The sequence below is a fragment of the Acromyrmex echinatior genome, chromosome 1 (assembly GCF_024713525.1).
Source record: "Acromyrmex echinatior isolate Ae372 chromosome 1, ASM2471352v2, whole genome shotgun sequence".
In the NCBI taxonomy this organism is placed as follows: domain Eukaryota; kingdom Metazoa; phylum Arthropoda; class Insecta; order Hymenoptera; family Formicidae; genus Acromyrmex; species Acromyrmex echinatior.
In genome coordinates, this window is record NC_141852.1 from 9,369,374 (window position 1) to 9,391,237 (window position 21,864).

The 21,864-nt window shown below is 35.7% G+C and overlaps 1 protein-coding gene and 1 long non-coding RNA gene across 8 annotated transcripts in view; one reads left to right on the forward strand and one right to left on the reverse strand.

The window, feature by feature from the left end:
* LOC105146578 (pseudouridylate synthase RPUSD2) overlaps nucleotides 1-21,864 on the forward strand; it is a 176,675-nt gene that overhangs the window by 104,957 nt on the left and 49,854 nt on the right. For all 3 annotated transcript variants that reach the window (XM_011056923.2, XM_087407553.1, XM_011056922.2), the window contains one exon: nucleotides 11,575-11,679. In XM_011056923.2, the coding sequence (XP_011055225.1) occupies nucleotides 11,575-11,679 (105 nt within the window). The remainder of the gene's footprint in view (nucleotides 1-11,574; nucleotides 11,680-21,864) is intronic.
* Nucleotides 4,589-21,537, reverse strand: LOC147910946 (uncharacterized). 5 transcript variants are annotated; one of them, XR_015545615.1, is made up of 4 exons: nucleotides 19,304-21,537; nucleotides 17,061-17,185; nucleotides 10,742-10,841; nucleotides 4,589-10,647 (listed from the first exon to the last, which is right to left on the reverse strand). It is a non-coding gene; the product is annotated as an uncharacterized LOC147910946 (long non-coding RNA). The 5 variants fall into 5 exon arrangements; XR_015545613.1 differs by lacking the exon at nucleotides 17,061-17,185 and having other exon boundaries at nucleotides 4,589-9,838; nucleotides 10,544-10,647; nucleotides 19,304-21,536; XR_015545609.1 differs by lacking the exons at nucleotides 17,061-17,185; nucleotides 19,304-21,537 and adding an exon at nucleotides 11,270-11,562 and having other exon boundaries at nucleotides 4,589-9,838; nucleotides 10,544-10,647.

Here is a 21,864-nt window from a genome sequence, read left to right on the forward strand (position 1 = left end):
TCGTATTTAAATTTCTCCGTGTCTAGTGCCTCTGAATTTTTTATCCCATAACGATTTGTGCGTTGCACCCGTACGAGAATGCTTCTTTCTTCTATCATCCCTCTTCGAAGGACAAACGATTTCTATCGTAATAGTTTGTGCGGTTACAGTAAACTTTCTCGCGTATCGCCAACTCGCATTGAAGTGGAAACATCTGATTGCGCGAAGACACGCGAAGTTTAACATCTTGTTCGATCCGGGGCGCGTACGAGCACCGATATTGTTCACTGTTAGACCGAAATCGATAGACGTTTAAATATTGCCAGACGGTAATGCTAATTTTCCGTAAGAAGAAATAATTCTAGACGCAGGATTTTACATATAAAGCATTAGATATATTGCTGGTAGAAATGTATACAGTTTTTTTTTTAGATACATCCAATTACTAATATTATTGTATTCTTATTAATTATACTGCATAGGAAATGGACAAAACTTGATAGAGCTTTAAAAGCTCTCTTTGAAGCTGTTCTCTGAAGCTTTAAGAATATCTATATGTAATTTGCATAGACACTTGTTCAGTTTAATAATAAATTATTATTAAAATATTAATAATTTATTATGATTTAAACTATTGCTTAGTCTATGTCTTGTTTTTTGTTCAACAAATGAGTTCAAATTTTGGGCATCTTTTGTGCGTGATAACTGCAAGTAAAACATTACATCTTGATTGGGATCCTAAGTAGTTTTATTTCTCAGTTGCTAGACAGAAGTTAATGATTATACAGTTAAAAAAAATGCATGAAGTTTCTAGGATAGACATTTCAAATTTCCAGAATACATTTAGAGATAGACGGATTTATACATTGTTTTTTAGCTTGATGTAAAACTGAAAATTTTGTCTTTGCAAGAAATCTTCTATCCACAGAACATCTTTGGAAGAAGCAAGCGATTGAATAAGTTAGATATGAAAATCCTATATCCTCTTTACTCTTCGCGTTCCATCTTGATGCAACGCGACTATAGTATCGACGTACTTTATGCAGCTGGACGATTCTCCAAAAGCTACTACTCGACGAGAGGATCGTTCAGCTGTTTGTAAAATATTTATAATATCCCAGTATTATACTGTCAGCGCGTTTTGTTTGTGCATATTTTATGCGAGATATGTCTAAGCCAGGAATTGGCAAACGTTTGCAACAATATATTTACAATATATTTGCGAATGCTTCCTTAATCAATAATTTGAAGCCACATCCTCGATTCTACGTGAATGCTATGTTTTTATATATATATATATATATATATTGCTGAAGAAATTCCATTAGGGACCGGGACATATGCGCCTGTGTTCGTAGTTTCATGACTGATCGCGATTTAACTTATTGATCATGTTGAGAAAGTTTCCGTCGTTCTATATCCGTATATATAGCGCAACATGTCAACTCGATTTGAATTCCGTATTCCCGTTTCCTCCTCGCGGCGTACTCCGCTAATCGTGAAGCGCAGTGATTATGTCGCTTTGAGGTGTTTAGTTTACCACTTCGTGAGAGCGCATCTCCGCGAACTGAATGCGCACCGAAACTTCGCAATTTGTGCGAAGCGACGCGTTCCCGCGACGACATCGGCACCCAGTTTTCAACGACGAAGTTTCGCTGAAAGTCTTCGTTTGTGATCAAAATAAATTAGCACTGACTTGCAAATTACGTTTCGTCAGCAAATACGGTGGAAGACAGTGGAGGACGACGCGCGAGGTACCGACCTTTCTTTTTTACTTCTCTCAACACCACCATACTTTTCGTATTGATAAAACAGTTTTATGCTCGGGATGACGGTAGCCATTCGCGAAAGGTCACACTGTCCTGAAGACTTATATCACGAGTAAATAGTGTCCGCGTACGTTGCAGTAAACGACGTTACTTTGTCAGTCTCAGTTGTGTGAACTAGTTTCAACGCCATTTCGGGAAATGTTGAAAGAAGATGTTTGCTTTAGGAGCCAATCAAGGTTGATTAAATATTGTCAAAACATAAGATAACGTTATTATCCTCATGAAATTAATAAAGTTTTTATTTTAACCTCGTGTTTCACAAACATCTGTTTTAAATGGTTTCCTACACAGTAAAAAAACATTTTGTATTTGTATTAAAAACAGCCCGCTTAAGTCTTTGTTAAAATTTTGTGTTGAATTTTTAATGCAATATAATTATGTTATTTGAATATTTTTGTTAAATTGATATTTAATATTTCTTAATGTTAAAATAACACATTTATGAATAAATGAATAAATAACAAAAATAATGTGGTTTAAAAGATAAATTCTGATGGAACAAAGTAAATGAAATACATCAATGTAAACATATTCTTAGTGTTAATTTTAATGAAGGAATATGATTGCTTGATAAATTGTGTTTTTTTTTGTGTTAAATTTTTACATATTATAATATTTGTGTAATAATACTTTTTCATACATTTATCTTATATTAAATTAACATAAAAATACGTATTGAAATGTGTTAAATTTAACAGAAATTTTTCAACTGCGTTGGCGAGAGATATTAATTATATCTTGCAACGAAAGAAGACTGTCTCGCTTTGTCAAGCGTCGAAGCGTTAATTTTGCGCATCAAAGACATTTTACGTGACAAAATATCACGGTGACGATCAAAACTTGGGTGCATCTATATATGTCGTTCGAAAAGGATAATATGCGTTCGCGCTCGAGCATTGCGCACTGTTCATGCAATTTTCGTTCGTATATGCTGCAGCTTTCAGACCGCAGCTTTCACGGTAAATTATACGAGCTTAATCAAACAGCAGTAGTTGGTCTTGGAAGATTGTAATCGCTGTGACGACAATTCGATGAACTACAACGAGGAGAGTGGTTGCGTGCTGCTAGACAAATTGCAAGTTCGTAGTTACAACGAAGGAATTTTCGCATAGCAATATAGTACACGTTTATAGTCCTCCCTTATTACAGAATAATTTATAGCGACGTTATATTTTAGCAATAAAGAGAAGTCCTACGATAGAATGGTCTTTACGTTGAAATTATGGCTCATATTTCTGCTTCGCTTGTACATTGACGGCAATATAATACAGGATTTCTTGGATCCAACAAATATGCGTTTATCCTACGGGTTCTTTGATCAACAATTCGAAATTCTTTGATCAACGGAAATTAAATGAAGAATAAGGTATTTGCACTCGCGAAGTCTAGTAATCGTTCCGTTCGTCGACGTTTTCTTGTTATGGCGCATGCTAGTCAGCTCCAAATTGATCAAAGAATCCGTAGATGAAACGTAACATCCCGCGAATAATCACCGTTCTACCGGGGTCTAATCGTTTAGTAGCACGATGAAAACGCACGGATACGCGTCTATCGGGAGTTGAAGCTTTAACAAAGCTCTCGCTTTTCGCCCTTTCGCTCGCTGGTGGTATTTAACTATTGGCTCGAGAGAAAGAGAAATAGAAAGAAAGAGAGTCGAGAAACATGCGGGCTTGCCGGAGAAAATAAGGTGAAGAGACGAAAGGAGAGAAAAAGGGGCGAGGCCCGGCTTCACGCCGCGTCCATTAGGAAATGAGGCATCCCAAGTTTAACGAAGTCGCGACTAACGTTTCCACAACGCCTCCACAACGCCGCGTTTCCCACGCTCGCTTTATTTCGAATTACTCTCGGATTTGAATAAGGCGTGAAGACAACCGCGTTACCGCGTCTTTTCTCCACGCGCCGTTTCTTGTTTAATCTTACGCTACTGTTACGCCCAGGAATATCTCCCTAATTGCTATTCTGTGAATTACACGCGCGCGCGCGCGCGCGGATATAAATTCGTTTCTACGATAACGCTCACCGTTGACACGCGATCGTGCCCTTCGACCAGGCATTTTACCTAGGGCGTGTTTAGATTCTCTATCCGAGAGAAGAATGGCCCCTGTGTCATTTTATCTTTGTTTAAACATCTCATTACGGGAACAGCACACTGTTGGTATATTCAATCCAATTTATTTGTAACGTTCATGAAAGAAAGGATTGTAAAAATTGTTTTTAATCGAAGTGCCAAACATTAAAGAACATAATGGGCAAGCGGATGAACCTTTAATAATAAAAAAAGTTGTAAGTATTGGAAAAAGTATTGGAAAGATATTTTAAAAATCGGATACTCTCTCTCTCTCTCTCTCTCTCTCTCTCTCTCTCTCTCTCTCTCTCTCTCTCTCTCTTAGAAAAGTATTTTAAATTTTAATAAATATGCGAAAGGATCAATTTTGCTTCAGTATCTAAAAATTTAGAAACAGATCTCAAAATAAATACAGGAGTCATGATGAATAATGTTGTAAGAAGTTTTAAATAATATTCTACAACCAGCTTGAACATTGTGTATAATTATTTTAATGATCCAATAAAATTATTTTCAAAATTATATTTACTTAAACTTTTAGATATTTTAGCAAAATATCTGTGTTCTTTTCGTATATTTGTTCAAATAGTATTAACTTTACAGTTAAGATAAATAAATATTTACTAAATGTTTTAGTAAAAAGTGAGCTAAATTAATAATTAGTACAGCTAAATTAATTATTCTTGTTTTAAATTTATATATATATATATATATATATATATATATGTATGTTTGTATCTTAATAGTAAATATTTAGCTAGTAGATTTGCTTCTGAAAATTAGAGAAGTCAGAGAATTGTTAACGAAATTAAAAATGGTCAAGAAAATCAAGGAAAAGGGAGATTTTGCAAAATTTTTTGGAAAATTAAAATTCTTTGAAAGAAGTTTATTATATGTACATCACACCAACACAGTTTAGAATTCTATCAACTTAATAATTAAAAATGCAAGCAATATCAACAACATTAATTTAAATTGTTATGTTAAATTGATCTCTTAACAAATATTTAATGATTTCTAAATTAGATCAAAAATACAAAAAAAATTTAAATATTATTGAAGTCAGGAAAAATCATGAGATTTTGTTTGGAAATTAGGAAAAAGTTATGAAATTTTAGGATGAGGATTTTGTTACAACCCTGTAGTACTATTCAAATAAATATTTATTAAAATTTAGTTAAATTTATTAAAAAACGTTATCGTAGAAACGAATTTTAATTTATTAAAATTTAGTCAAATTTAGTAAAATTTTTTCTCTCAACGTATACCATATCGAAAAGACGTTTGAGGCATTAACATTCAGTGAATAACAAGAATAAGATGATACAAGGATACGAGTAGGAAATCCGAATATTGTATAGATATCTCAATCGTGAATGCGCCACGGGTTTGTCTCCATTTACGCATGCGATTCTTTTTCGTTTACATAAATATTTCAGCTATTCGTAACGGAGGAACGCTTGGCTTTTAACACGATTGCCTTAGTCCTACATATTTTTCTTTGCACGGCGCAGTTCCGTGAACATTTTCTCATCGATATACCTCGATATTAATATTTATATCCCATTAATATTATTGTTATGTACCTCGTATAGTGTTCGAGTTTCCTTCGTGATAAAGATTAACGACTACCCGGTTATGATGCAACGCGCAGTAAATGATAAATTGTTGTCGCTGTCGGTGACTATTATTGCTACCGTTGCCGATGGGATGGCCCTTTTACTCGGGGCGATTAATTAACACAGCTCGATGATATCTGACAAACTTTTTTTTTGTGCCGATCGAATAACCATAGAAATATTGAGCCTTTGAGTTCTTTTCATGCGACATCCCGTCGCTGTAACAGCTAATATTTCTCTTTTCATCTCTCCATATCTATAATTAACACGTAATTTTAATCGCTAATTCTTTGAAGCATTGAATCAATCAGCGACTATATGAGTTATTATCGTCAGGAATCGTTAAGCTAGTCATGCATATCTTGAAATATTCATGAAGGCAGTAACGGAGGACGCACTTACGCTGCTAATGAAATGATCCATTGCCGTGATAATCGACTTAATAATAATAATACTGTTCAATCATACCTGAGAGCACCGGCCTCCAAGCTCATTTCCCAATTTCGTGTTCTTCATCATTGAATGCCGGAAACGTCAATCTGGGAATTATATGCTATATATCGAAACATGATAATAAACGTATAAACACTAACGAACCAGCACTAAACGTTACACGTGACCAGCGATTGCAATTAAATATCGATAAGGCTTATTTAATTATTGAGATAAATTGCGCTCGGTCAAGAAGGTGAAAGAAAAATCTCTAATAAGGTGACGACTTCAGTCAAGGATATGATGAAAATAGAACATGGTTACATCGCTAAAAAAGTATTCATCATCTTTATTTGTTACATACAAGATTGCTATTATTTCTTCTGATTGTCTATTAACTTTTTTTGGAGGATTTTTTGAAAATATAAAATTGAATAGATGACGTCTTACATGACGAAACATTTATCATTGTATATATTTACGTATCTCTCGTTTAACATGCGAGTAGTTACTTGATTTTTTTTATATAAGCGATTACTTGAAGTATTTTTACATCCCAATTCAAATCATTATTATCGTTAACGTATTATACATATGTATATTATTGATTGTTTCCGCTCTATTACATTGAGAAAAAAAATGTACTAAATTTTAATAAATAATTACTTGAATAATATTGTACTATAACATTCATTTAGTAAATATTTGCTAAATAAAAAAAAATAATAATTCATAGTTTGGTCATTTAATTAATGATTTTTGTACCAAATAAAAATATGTTTACCTTTAGTAAGTATTCAAAACTGATATTTAAACAAATATTTATTAAATAATTAGCGTATTTTTCTCCCAGTATAGTATTTGAGAATATTGTGAGTTTAATCAGAACTTTCTGAAAAAAGTAAAGAGAAATCAAACAAATATTAAACAGAATAAGCACGTTAAGTATCCTGGAAAAAATTACTAAATCTTAATACATATTTCTTTGAATAGTAGTAAGTAAATATTTATTTACAGTATATAAATATTTATTCAATAAAAAAAATGTGACAGATAAACCAAATTAATAGTTTTTGTATTAAATAAATATATGTTTACATCATTTAATATTTAGTAAATATTTACTTAGAATTTAAATTATTCAAATAAATATTTATTAAAATTTAGTATTTTTTCAGTGTAACTTGTATGTATATATAACAATATTATTTTAAATAAAGATTTTAATGAAAATAAAGCTTTTTATTGCGAATTTTCGATGGAATTGCATATTTAAAGGTTCGTAAAAAATAGTTATTAAAAAAGACAGAAAATGTATTATACAATATTCATACAAAATAATATATTTTACAATAATTCACATTTTTTTTCGCCGCTAGGATATAAATATATCCAGGTGACTATTCCCGCGCAGATTAACGTTATGCATGATAACATCGTTAATAGAGTCACATCAATTCGTTCAGGTTTCGAAAATATCACGCATTTCCATCTTGTAGATCGCGCAAAATGTAAGCTGATAAGCGTAACAATTTGAACGATGAAACGGTGCAGCCGAACAATTTATGAAAAAATTCACGACATCAGCAGGACACAAAATAAGACTCCCGTTAATGACTCGGAAGTGTATTACCTCGCTTGTCCATCCAGCCGAGGGACGCGCGGATAAACGTATAAATTGAGTTTCAGCGACGGTGCTGAAAATGTAAATCCTGAATGCAGGCGATCTGCTTTCTCAATTATATCGCCGGTGATGGATGAATCCCAATGGGTGTCCTGCTTTCCCGAAGAAAAGCGACGCTTCCGCGTCCCTTTTGTTGCGGCCGCTGTGCGCTTCCCGGATTTTATTCATAAATACTGCATGACGAGATGTTCGCAGCGTCGGTCACTTTACCTCGGAAATCGTCTTCTTCATAAGATTTAAGTCGATAAATACAGTCATATAATATAAACTTCTCATCACATCATTATTATGTAACTTATTATGTAACTGCTTTTTGTTAAATTCATCTCAATTAGTTTTTCCATGATAAATACCTTCGCAGTTAATCTCTCGAAATTTTCCCGAGAGCAAATTAATAGGTATTATATTTTCACGAGGGATCTAATTGTTAAAAGTGCGATGGAGAATTAGTGGACCACTCTACAGAACTACAGACCATAGTGGAAGGGAGGCTGTCGGGCAGTTACTCATCGTTCTTTTTTGTCTCGTGCATATAGAAGAAACTTTTCAACCTATCACTATATGACTGTGTTCGCACATATATGTCATATTATATATACACGTGAGACGCAGTCACATACCGCGAAAATGGGATCTTTCGAGTTTTGTTTGCCACGTTTTCGGCTATTTTAAGGGAGACAAGTCGCGACGTGGACCAAGCTAATTCCGTAATCAAAGCGCGAAACGTGAAAGATACTTACAGACAAACATAAATTATTCTCAGAAGTGTTCGCGTTTCGACGCGAGAGTCGGTCATGTCATTTTTTTGCGTACTTTGCGAGATACTTCGCGAATCGTTTAACCCTTAACTGATGTGAAAAAATGTCACACTTCTAACATCGTAAATCCCTTACTACTCAAATGTTATTTTTCAAAGGTAAAAAAATGATTAATCTTGAGAGAAAACACTTTTATTATATCTTTTTAATGTTTGGATCCTTATTTACCTGTTTTCATTCAAAACTAATATAATAATCACCATTGTATTAATCTTCATTTAAAATACCTACAATCAATAAACTTTTCTATCAACTTTTCTATTAACAAGGAAACTCATGGAAGTGTCGCCTTCCAATTTTGATGAGCTTTGAATATTAAATTAATTAAATTAAATTAATTAATTAATATGTTATTTTCTAGAAAAAAAGTAAAGGACACGTATTTTTTTATTAGGGTTCAATTGCACTTTTAGATGTTTAATATCTCTTTGAAGAAAATTAGTTGTTTTTTAAAACAAATATTGTCGAAATTGTAAGAGATAGAAAAAATGTTCGAAATAAAAATTGAATGGTTTTTAAGAACATTTAATAATTATGATTAAAAAACTTTTTTAATTTTTATTTTTTATAAATAAAATTTTTTTATTAAAATAATTTGTTTTAAAATTATAATTATAAAGTACTTTTTAAATCAACTTTTTAATTCAACTTTTATTCAGAACATTTTATTCTATCCTTTCTTACAGTTTCGACGATATTATTATTACTCGCTTCGACAAAATTTTCTTCAAAGTATTACACTCCCTAAAAGTGTGATTGGGCCCTTTTACACAAAGATATTTGTTCCTTATTTTTGTCTAGAAAACAACATATTCAAAGCTCACTAAAATCTCAGGAAGCTACTTCCATGAGTTTTTTTCTTGAATGTGTGAATAAAATTTTTCTCGTAAGCAAAATTTTCTTGTAAATAAAATTTGATATGGATCTAATGGATCCACGTCAGTTGAGTTAATCGTTCACGATTTAAGAAAGGGACTGTGCTAAGACCGCGTAAGTGTACTTGTTCCTTTTCCATAGGGCATTTCCTCGGGCGTTATGGTGGAAGGAAACCGTCAGGGTGGAGAGAAAGAGCTACCGCAATGCAGGCAAGGGCGTTGTCAGGGGCGACCCTAGCGACCCTAAAGCCTCATTCGCACCGAATGTGCCGCGATACGTTTGCGGAACAATACCCGTGTGTCCGATCAGTCTTTCGATTTCGATTCGATGTGTTGGCCATGCAGACCATAGTTCGTCCGACCGGTCATTCGGATTTGTGCGCTCGTCATTTGTCGACCGCACGCTGGTGTGATGTAAAACCGCTCTCGATTCACACATTCGTAGCGAATTTCGTAATAAGCCGCAGAACTTGATGGACCACGAGACCACTAATACCACAGCAAAACATCCTTTTAATTTCCTGTGACCCGATTTCACTGTAAAATTAACTTTCTTAATCTCGATTTAACTAGCTATGTGTTAAACAAAGTATATCTTTTAAGATTGTAATGTGAATATACAATAAATAGGAAATAAAAATCCTGATAAATGGCCAAGCTGGATCTTCGGTGTGAATTTGTACCACCATATCTAATTCTGCAAACTGCGTGCCGAATTTAATTTTTAATCTTGAAACATAATTCTAACAGGACTAAAGTAATAATATTAATTTACAAGCAATTTAATAATATTGATGCTTATAGTTTAATGGTCTGATGCCGATAAGCATTCTAAAATTAGAAATAGATAAAGAATAAATTAAATGAAAATTATATAAAATTAATTTTGGTTTAATCGGTGACGTCTAAATTTACGAAGATTTGTTCGTGCAATTGTTCTTTTACATTCAAAATCATATGCTTTCTCTTTTTCCACTATTCGAATATGTTATTTTTATCTCGTTTTAAGCACAACAATTTTTGGAGATAAGTAAAACGCACTAAACGTCAATTAATATTAATGTCAATTAAAATCCCATATTTTTTTGAAACATTTGAGTCGCGATTTAATTTGCGTATGCAATTTCCGTCCTATTTCAACATTGTTATTTTCTTTTTTTCCGATATATTTGCAATTTAGAAATTGCAATTTAGAAAAGTTTTTCTCTATAATCTAGATATCTCTCTTGGTGACAGGCTTACCGGTGGGTAATAGAACGCGCGACGTAATCCCGTTAATTCCTCGTTATGCAAATGGCGGGAGACACTCGATTGCGTAATTGTGTTGACCTTCAGTTGAACTGCATCTACATTTCCGGGAGAAATTTGGAGGCATAGATTCTAAAATTCTTCCACGTACACCATAAGTCTTTTAGTTTTAGCTGCACTTTCTGCAATTACCTTGAATCTTTTTGTTCCTCCTCCATCCTTCCGTTCTTCTTTTAAGCTCGGAGTATTCGTCTTGTTTCGCTTTAAATGCAGGAAGCGTAAGAAAATGGAGCTGAAAAGAGCACACTTTACGTTCGTCCTTTAAGTTAATTAGGAAAACTAAATTATATATACGAAAGCGCGAGACGGTTACTAATCCAGGCGTTGCTTACCTACTATCGATATTGCGTTTAGAGCGGATCTCGAGAAATCTGTAGCTCATATTATCAATATATTCACGATATTGATCAAGATTCGATGTAAATATCTAACCGATTAATTGTTCTTCCATGCGTCCCGCCTGTCCTTTCGCGAATCGATGTGAAGGGATAGTCATTAACCGACCATGCATAGTGGTGTCGAATTATATCAAGCGCCAAATCAAGCTCGCCGGACTCGTGGGGGGGAAACTGCTCTCTGTATTTACTCGTCCCATTAACGCCGGATTAGTATGTGGAACGTAAACGCGCGCGTAAAATAGAGACGAGTTAACCGAATTACCATAAATCGATGCTATGCCGTGCCTTTACCGCGCGCTCGCTCTTGCGCCTGCGGCAACATCAACGGCAACAACATCCGGATGCACAATGGTCGATGATGCCTTGCCGGTGTCCATTGTATCCGATGGACATCCCACGATCCGTTAATTCATCGCAGATTTACTTTAACTGTCTCAGCTTGCGCAATAGTTAGATAAAGACGGCTGATATTTAGAAAATTAAGGTCACGTCGACGTGTTATTTTAGCCAGTCTGATATGACTAGAGGAAGCAGTGGAATAATGAGGTTTACTTATTTTCGTTACAGGTCGATTTGAAACCCTTGCGAGAGGCGGCGGTGGCGGTCCCCGCGCCGAAAATTACCGAGAAGCGAAAAGCTGAAGATGCTGATGCCAGTAAGGATCTGAAGAAGGTAAATACATTCGGCTTGTTTACGCTGACTGTTTGAAGAACGCTTTAATAAATTATAGCGCGACTGCAGTATTAAAGGTTGGTTTTAAAATGAGGTCGGAATGTCTATGCTTCAAGGATACTATCAAATTACGAGTTACTTCGATATTTAGTATCTCCAAGCTTCACTGGCTTCTTTAGAAACTTCAATTAGCCGAGCAAGCTCGTTGTTTGTTGTTTTATGTGCCGGACCGATTTTCGAAATTGCCAGAACTCTCTACATCGACCGTTTTTGACGCATCGCTATTCCTGCCGTTCCATATGTTTCCCGAATCGTATCGTTGCACCGTGCACGGTGTTATCGAGGATCACTGAGTGATTCTCGCATCGGTTAACGCCACGTTATGCGGCCGTGCTGTTAGCCAGGGGACCGGTATGGATGTCCATTTCCAAGCCCTCGTAACTCACCGAGGGTCGACTGACATTGCGGGAGAGGGAACATCGCGGGTTAGAGTTAGGAGCAGATCACGTGTATCTATATCCATTGCACTATCTATTCGCTGTCGCGTATCTCTCTGTCGTCCTCGTCGATATTCGGCGCGTCGTGGCGTGAGGCACAGCCTCATTAGTCTACCCGCCTATTCGCTCTCTCATTAACGAAATAAACGCGGTCGAGAGGCGGCGAGTCCGGTTGGGCTTTGAGAAACCCGAGTTGTCGGTAGTCACTGTTGCAAGAAGCCACTGATGGCCTTTGGCGTTTAGCTATACGCAAGTTTGTTCTTCGATGTGGCGAGAATTAATGACGTTGCCATAATAATCGTGATAGAATAGTAACTATAACGTGGTATACAAAAAAGATATTGAAGAATTTTCTCAATACATTTATTTTGCTCAATATATTTATTGCGACAAATATGCGAGTTTCAGCTGAGGTAATATTTTAAATTAAATTATTTATAGTGTTATATAATATAGTATTATTATAATATTAAATTATTAAATTATTTCTTAAGATGCTTAGACTAATATCAAATTATCAATATTCTTCTAAGATGCTTATCAGCATCAAAAATTATTAAATTGCAATTTAATATAACATTACTCTAGTTCTGTTCATAATCGCGTTTCAAGACCGAAAAAGATTTCGATATGCTATTTGCAAAATTATATATATATATAAATTCACTATGATGAAGCTAAGATCCTAAGATAAGACTTTGAAAAAATAGATTTATTTCTCTTAATTGATAAAGAAGACCTATAATTTATTCTTACAGACTTATTTTCGTTGTATTTTAGTTGTACGTAGATTACAAGTTTGCTTTTTGATGCAGCGAAAGTTAATGACGTTGTCGTAACAGTCGCGATAGAATAGTATAATACGTGATGTAAAAAAAAATCTTCCTCACTTTATTCTTGTAGACTCATCTTCGTCGTAGAAAATCACCAAGAAGATTGCGCGTTACGCAATCTTTTTTTTCATGAGAATTACTTCGTGGAACAGTGATCGTTACATTGCACCTAATATACGTTAATAGTCTTAATGGCGCATTCGTTCGCGCGATCTTGCGGAAAATGTCCAATCGACTGGCCATAATGACCATGAAACATCATGGATAAAAATAGTCAAATAAATATTTTTTCGATGCATCTCATGAAAGAGATACGCTGCGATTTATTCCCGCTCCGTGTCTTTCCCCTCCATAATTTGCTTGCGATTAACCCCTGTGATTACCGGGCTGTTTATTTTTTTCTTACGTTCAAGCAGTAATAGTTTACAGTTTCGCTTCGAGTTAAGCTAAGATAGCTAGGAAATTAATTGCCCAAGGCAGTCGCTTAGGAGTCTCGAGCGAGTACTTTGGCCAAGCAATAGCTCGTTAATCCACCATTGATCTAAGTAAACCGGAAGCTTCGAAGACATATTTTAAACTCGCATTCAGTGCATTGTTTTCTCCTCCATTTTAATGTCCGATTTTTTATTTGCTAGTTAACTGTAGGTTTAACCTGATGTTAATATAAAAATTGTATTTTTCTATCTATCACTATTTATCACTAAAATTGATTTGTAGTGAATAACTTTTAGGCTCGGTTTTTCATTATCCGTTAAATGCCCGTTTCTGTTAACATAGTTTAATATTAATCTCGGTTTAAAACTCGGTCACCAACTTTTCATCTTTTTCTAGTTCTAAAAATTTGAATCGAGATTAAAATTGATAGGAACGGGCATAATTTGTGGTCTTTATACTTTACTTCACTTGATAATGTAATAAGTGTATTTTTCTAACTGATGAGAGATTAATCACTGAAGATTTTATAGTGGTAACTTTAAAAGTTATTCACTACAAAACTATCAGCTTAGTAATTAATCATTAGATAGAAAAGTGCAATTTTTACTATTCAGTTAAGCCTAACTGCAAGTTAACCAGCAAATGAAGAACCGGACCTTACCACAGAAAACCATTAGTTTAGTGATTAATCATAGCTAGAAAATCACAATTTTTGCATTATCATCAAGTACAGCGAAGTTAAGTCTAAATCATAAGTTAACCATAATGAAAAACTGAGCTTAAGACGTGCTTGAAAATACATATCTCGCCGCGTGTTATTCCAGCAGCTTAACTTTCACGGAAAAATGAAACCGAGCGAGAATCGCATCGCGGGTGAAACGACGGATGAGTAAGCAGTAAGAAAAGAGGAATTATTCTCGACATGCGTTCCCTCCGTCTCTCGATCAATCGTGACGGATCCAATTGATTCCAGCACAACGATAGAAACAAAATCACCGTCTTAACGGAAATGTCGCACTGCAAGCAATCCGTGTACAGCAACAGGCGGCGACAAGCCCGTGCCAGAGATTCGAGGCGAGATGTTTGTGTGCGTATGTACGTGCATTTGCGCTGAATGGTCGTTCTCCATTTCGTTGCTCTTTTTGCTCGTTGCGAACCCGGCGTTGAGAAAGTACATTACGCTGAATGTCGCAGCTACTATACGACGTCACCTTTTGCGCGGATTTACTCCTTTTCCTTGTACTCTGTCTTGTGCTTCGCACAAGAGGTCGCGGAACTCTTTGCGCGTCACGATGAAAGAAACGCTTTTGGTAAGGTAGACGATACGTTACACCTAGGCGTGCGAAAGTAATTTATCTCGGCGAGTCCCTGAGTGCAGTGACGACTCTCTCTCTCTTTCTCTCTCTCTCTCTCTCTCTCTCTCTCTCTCTCTCTCTCTCTCCTATTCCAACGCATCGTAAATTAGCCTCGGGAATACGCATGCGATGACAAATTGTTGCGCGCGAGCGACTCGATGATGAAGTAAGATATCTCGTGTGCGCGACTTAAAGGGCTATCTACAATGAGAGTAATATGATGTAGTAAGTCATAAGCCGTAAGAAATGAACTCATATTGTTAGATCAAGAGGGCAATAGTAACCCAACCCTTGAGTAAAATAACATTTTGTTATATTTAAGTTCTGTGTGAAAATGTAAATCAATCCCTTTCTGTAATTAGTCTGAAAATAAACATCGTTCATATTAACGTATTCTGCAAAATCTTTGAAGTGGAATCTAATTCTAAAAAGCGACAAGGAATGATAATTAAGCCAGTGTTGAAAAAGATTGACTCATTTGTCAATTTTTAAGAGTAAGATTTTACTTTTTAGAATTAGATTCCACTCTAAAGATTTTAGAGAATATCAACTTAATAAATAACGAACTAAATTGTATGCAATTTGAGTTAAATTTAATACATTTTCTTGGTTAAGTGCTTAACCTCATTATTTTAGTTAAATTAACGACATATTGATCTCATAATCACCTTAATAAGGATTCAAAGATCATTCTTTTTTGTCTCGTCTCTATACCTTTCTAATCATCTCTATCTTTTCCTTTTCATCGTATAACCAATTTCAGTCTGCCTTATTTTATGTTGTAAATATTTCAACCTATTATTTAATGATGTTCGTTCTTCCATATCTAACTTTCACATTCAGATCAGCAGCTTCAACATAATTTCTCATTTTTATTAATAATATTAGTACGTTTAATATAATATTATTATGTAATATTATTATGTTTAATATAATATTAGTACTTTATATTTGTTTTTTCATTTTCTCATACTTTTGTTTTTATATTGTGCTATTATTTTTATAATAGCAAAACGTTATTCACTGTTATACAGTTATTTATTTTTGTTATAAAACTTTTATCAAGGTTTAGACGTATATAAGCAGCACTTTGCTGATGCCTCATCTTTTGGGATGCCGCCCTAGAATTACATTATGTAAACCATGTCTGTAAATTTATATTTTTTAGCACGTCAATAAAGTTTATTATTATTATTATTATATTGAGTAGAAGCGACTTATAGATATAATTTATAAAAATAATTCAAATATTCAGTACAATTTGACATTATGAATTTAAAAGTGCATTACAGACGAATGTGAAAAGAATAATAAAATTACGATTGGTTAGTTTCTTACAGTTTTTACTTGATATTATTATACACAATATTATCCTCATTATAGACGAACTATATAAGAAATGATTAAGCTTCTCATTATTTTACGGCTGTTAAATCTTATCGTGGAGATGATCATGTTGTCTCATTATGGGAAGGGAATGAGCATGTCATCTTGTATAATGCGCGTGTTACGCGAATGTATACACGCGCGAAAGGCAGATACAGCGTTCGAATGCGGCAGAATTTGCTATGTCCGAAATGGGAATGCACACGCGGGTCACCGCCTGGCATGTCTCTCTTTGTCATCCTCCTCTGTGCATTCCACGCGGCTGCGTTTGTACATTCGATATTACAGCACGTGATATTCCGTTTGCAAGGTCCTCCCCCGCATAAATCCGCCGACGAAAATATATATCTTGGCTGTCTCGTGCTTGGAACAGCAGGAGGGCCTGCGTTCTCTACGAGGAGGACTACGATGTAGGACGTAGAGGCCTAAGGCGAAGGGCGAGCTTAAATGGAACGCGCGAGATAGTGAGAGGTGGAGGAAGGGAAGCTTTGGGAGAAACTTCGAGGAAACCCTCGGACGATGAAAGCAACGCGGTCGATCAGCCCCCAGGAGCAAGGGAGACCGTCGCTCGCGGACGGAGGTGGAAACAGACCCGTAGGCGGTATAGGTGGGGCGCGGACGGTCGTTCGAGGTTGGAGAGTGAAAGGGAGGGATGTTTTAGGGCCGGTCGATACAGCCGAAAGTCCAGAGAGAGCGAGCCGAGTGGCGCGAAAATTCGTGCGGATGAGGATATATCGTCGCGCGAGGGGATTTAAACGGAGAAACCGAGGCTCGGTCGAGGGTGGTTTTTGCCCCTTCTGCCTCCCTATACCTCCACTTTACCACTTCGCTCCCTTCGTTCTCGTCCCCCGTCCCTCTTACACCGCTCCTCTTACCTCGGAATTCTATGCTCTTTGTAAGTCTGAGGGTCTCGTGTTTCCTTCTATCGTCGTCCTCGTCGTCCTCGTCGTCGCCGGTCTTATTCGCTTCCACAGTTTGCGGTGGTGACTAACGTTTTCGTCTGAGATCACAAACAATACGTAACGGGGGCGTTAATTATTTAAGCAAAAATTTCAAGCTCCCTTGTTACGGTTAACGAGGTACTCGACCAAGCCGAAATCGAATTGTTTTATTTTTTACGAGATGGTGAATTATTTCGTATTTTTATTATTTAAAAACATATTGAATGGACTAACTGTACTGTGTACCTGTCGAAATAATGAGACGTATCGTGAGTAAATTTATTATCTCCACAAAGAAAATTTATCTGCGTAATACATGGCTACGAACATAATTTTGTGATCCACAAATTTATGATATGATTTTATGGAAGATTTTACCATTCAATATTGCGAATGATTGGTTGTTTAATAAGAACGTTTTACGACCGTGAATGTCTTCCTCCATAAACTGCCAACTCTATCGTTTTTCTATCGTATTTTACATGTGATTTACATCGTTTTATCTGTGCGTTTTGTTGCACAGACAGCTTATACTTTGTTACTTCCGAATATATTCTTATGTGCAATCAAATTATTGTGTAATTGATTATTTCGAATTATCGTTCAGTCAGTTATGAAACGCGTTTTTGAACGTTGCAATTAATTGCAACGCACTCTTGAAGCAAGCTGTTTGTTGCAGCGTACATATGCCCATGTAAAATATACATATTAATTTTCACAAATGTTCCATTTAATATCTGTTATCTCGCTCTCGCGAAAACGTGCGGGTTGAAATAGCTGATCATTATTATAATTAGCTGTAATGCAACGGCAACTCGATGCACCAATGCAAAAACGCGATTATGCACTCTACATTATTCACTGTAACACTCTGCCGAAACGATTATAATCATAATGATTAGAGAAAAAGATGCGGGTATATTAATATTTTATCTAATTTTGTGAAAAGAAGTAACCATCGTAAAATTATTGTTTCTTTAATATACTAGATTATAACAGAACAGTGCTTTGCAACGATACGGTTGTTGTCATTCCATTTTGATATTCCACAACTCATGAGAAATTCTCCATTTCGCTCAAATCTCTGCGACAGTCTAATTACATTTCTGCTGGGAATGCCCGTGGTTACGTTGGATAATTATATATGAACACGTAAAGCCTACAGAGAAATCCTTCTCGTCTATCGACATCGCTGTGTCGATCATGTCGTACCGCACGCCACTATCGGCCATCGAAAATTCGTGCAACGCCCCATATAATCCGATTTACGTCGGTCGATGCTCCCGCGATTCCGACTAATTATTGTCTGCGTTAATTAAAACGTGTCGCGTACACGGATATTAGGATCCATTAATGTAATGCGCCGTTTGTTTCGAATGAGCGGAACGCTGCCATCCGGCGCAGGATGTTGTTATTAATTTTAATTAACGATCTAATTAAAATGATTCCTTTGTGGGAGAGAAATCCTTTCTTGGGAAACGAGTGTTATCGCACTCTTGGGTATCTGCTACTTTAATATCTAAACGAGACATTTAAAGCCGTGTCCACGCTTTAAGCAACAGAACATTATCACTGCAATGTCGTCGTGTAATGCCTGTATCAGACTATTGAGATTGAGATTAAAAGTGAAATTAATCAATCAGAAGAAAGGAAATCAGTATCAAGTTTAGTAAACTTTGCTTTGATTGATCAAATTCAATTTTAATCTTAATCTCAATATCTAGTTTGATATTTAACTTTTCAGGGATAGGAGTTGCAATTTGCAACATTCATTTTAAAATTAAGTTTGAGATAAATTCGGGATTTATGTCAATTAATTATACTTAAGAACTGAAGATGGAAATATGTGTAACATTGAACACTGAAATATAATACTTTATCCGCCATTATAGTAAAAAATATTTTAGTGCTTCCTCGAAGATGCTTCTTCGAATTTTATGAAATTTGACAATAAAAAAAAATTCAGCACTTTATGCTGATCATCTTACCACCCGCACAAAATTCTGGCCTTGTCATTTATAAACTATCATAACCTTAACATTTTTGTCTTAAAATATTACAAAGAATCTGTCTTTAAAATATCTATCGTCAGTTTTAAGACTTATATATATATATATATATATATATATATATATATATATATATACATATATATATATAATAGATTTTTTACTTACATGTTATTTTCGAGCAAAAGCAATAATTGTTCTTTAAATGATAAATGCCATCCTTCGAAGGTTAACACCCATCGTAACATTGATTACACCACGCAACACCATGTGGATCCCTATAACATCGCATCAAACATTTAAGCGTAATGAATGCTTACACCGAAGTTATGTTGCGCTTAAATGTTCGCCGAACTCAAAGTTTATGCGATGGCGTTGTAGTTATGATGTTTTATTGCAAGTGTGAACATGGCTTAAGGAACATTCGGACTAGAAAACGACTTGCGACCATGCGACCACTTCGGATTTGAGTACGAAGTCCCAAGTACGTATTCTTAATATATGCCCAAATTAATGTTCGACATTGCAACGATTCTCGCGATAGCCAAATTCACTGGCAGAATGCGTGGAGCGAACCGTTCTAATGAGGGAATTTCTGAATCAGCCGGCGAGTATTCCGATGATTTACGCTTGTTTCGTTAATCGCGCGTTCTATATCGCGCGATTCGAGGATATCACGGTTCGCCGAGCCTCAAACTAAAGCGAGTGGTAGCGTCGGCAGCCAGTTCGCCGGATGCAAAACGAGCGAAAATGCGGCGCGCATTATGCGCGTGCACGTAACGTACTGTGTACGCGAGGCTATGTAGCGTTTTACTTTTTAATTAGGCGCACGCGCTTCGATGGCACTTCCAACCTTTCTCATTTTGCCGTCGTCGCGTCACATTTATGCAAAGTTGCATTTATCACGTTACGTCGTACTCTTGGCAGCTACGCGACAACGTCGATGGCAACGACATCGTGTAATTTCGGTCATTTGGTCTTATGGTGCTCATTTTTGTTTTTTAACTGCGCCTAACAATTAATCCCGGTATTCTTCCGCCGTTTCCGTGTGTCTCCTATTTGTTACGATCGTATAAAAAATTACTCCAAAGTACATACATTTTTTAGCTTATTTTATGGCCCTCAAATTCCGAATCGATGTGTATGCTAAATGATACCGTACTCTTTAAAATATTTTGAGTGGAATCTAATTTTAAAGAATGACAAAAAGCGCGCGGTATTCATAGGATTTTAGATTTAGAACCGTCTTAAGTCTCAAGGTGTCAAGGACCAATCAGAGTATTCATAGTCAATTCTTATTTGTGGCTGTCTTAAGTATAGTCTCATAAGCCAATCAGAGGGCTGCATTAGCATCTCAAAACATTACTTAAGACAGTCTTAAAATAAGAATGGACTGTGAATACCAAAGAGTGACAATTGAGCCAGTATTGAAGAAGAATTGGCTCAATTGTCAATTTTTAAGAATGAGAGATTTTACTCTTTTTAGAATTAGATTTCACTTCAAAGATTTAAGAGAGTGATGGGACATTAATTTCAGAAGAAATATAAGTTTAGCTTGGAGTAGTTTTGGAAAGTTAAAATAGGGAGTCAAATTGGTCAAATTCTCAATGTTTCCAATATTGTTCAAGCACTTAGACACAAAAAGAAAGTTAATATTTCTTTGATAATAGTAGGATTTTGACTAGAATTAGTTAGAATAGTTTTCTGACTCCTCCAATCCTATTGCTTAATTAAAAAAAAATAAAATAAAACTGCCTCCAAAAAATTATAATTAAATTTTTCAAAAACGAATGCGCACATATAAAAAGATGTTTAAGATAAAAGTTATTTGTCTTGAAATTCTGCACAAAAAAATCTTCTCCTAAAAATCTTTTCTTATCTACAAAACTAAGTCCATGCTCAACTTAATTTTTTTTTTAGATTTATATCTCTTCATATAGCATCGTTTGGCATACAATTTGATTTCAAAATTCAACCACAAAATGAACTAAATTTGAGGCCATTTCTTTCGGCGAGCACGTGTCGAGCGTGCCGTTAAGAAAATTTCGCGGGTTTTCGCGGTGCGAACGATAGAACTTTCGGTCGTTTGAAAGATTTATCGTCGCTATCGGGATTCATATTGGTGCACCCTGGTGCTTTCTCCTAATGAGATCTTAAATTCTATAATGCATTTCTAAAACGTACGTCGTACCGCCATTCTTTGCGACCGATCCATTTTGACGGATGAGATCCCGCGTAATTCTTTCTCGTAAATAAACGCCATAAATAAACGTCCACATGTTAATTCAATAAACGGATGCCAGCTTGCTGCGGGCCACAATGCACGCGAAACCACGCCGTAAGTTTCTATTTTCTACTACCCGCTGTTGTCGCGTGGTCTCGTGCACTCTTATTGTCTGGAAATGCTTGCATTTTTTGTATGATAAATTTATCGTCGCCATACGTCAGGCTCTCTCGTGTACACGGCGTATGGAGCCGCCAGTCTGACTCTTCCACTTATCTACTACGCCCTTTATTTCAGTCGCAAGTGACAAATAACGTCGGCATGTATATCTCCGTTTTTAATCGGGTCCACCATAAATCCGACATAACCGCGATTTTTACCGCGGATATTATTCAGCGGAGTAAAAACTAGAGCGTGGTCGCGAGCGTTCCCGGCAAAAATACAATTTGCTCTCTCGAAGTTAAGGACGCTTGATAGCTAGGGATATTCTCACCGTGTATTTTTG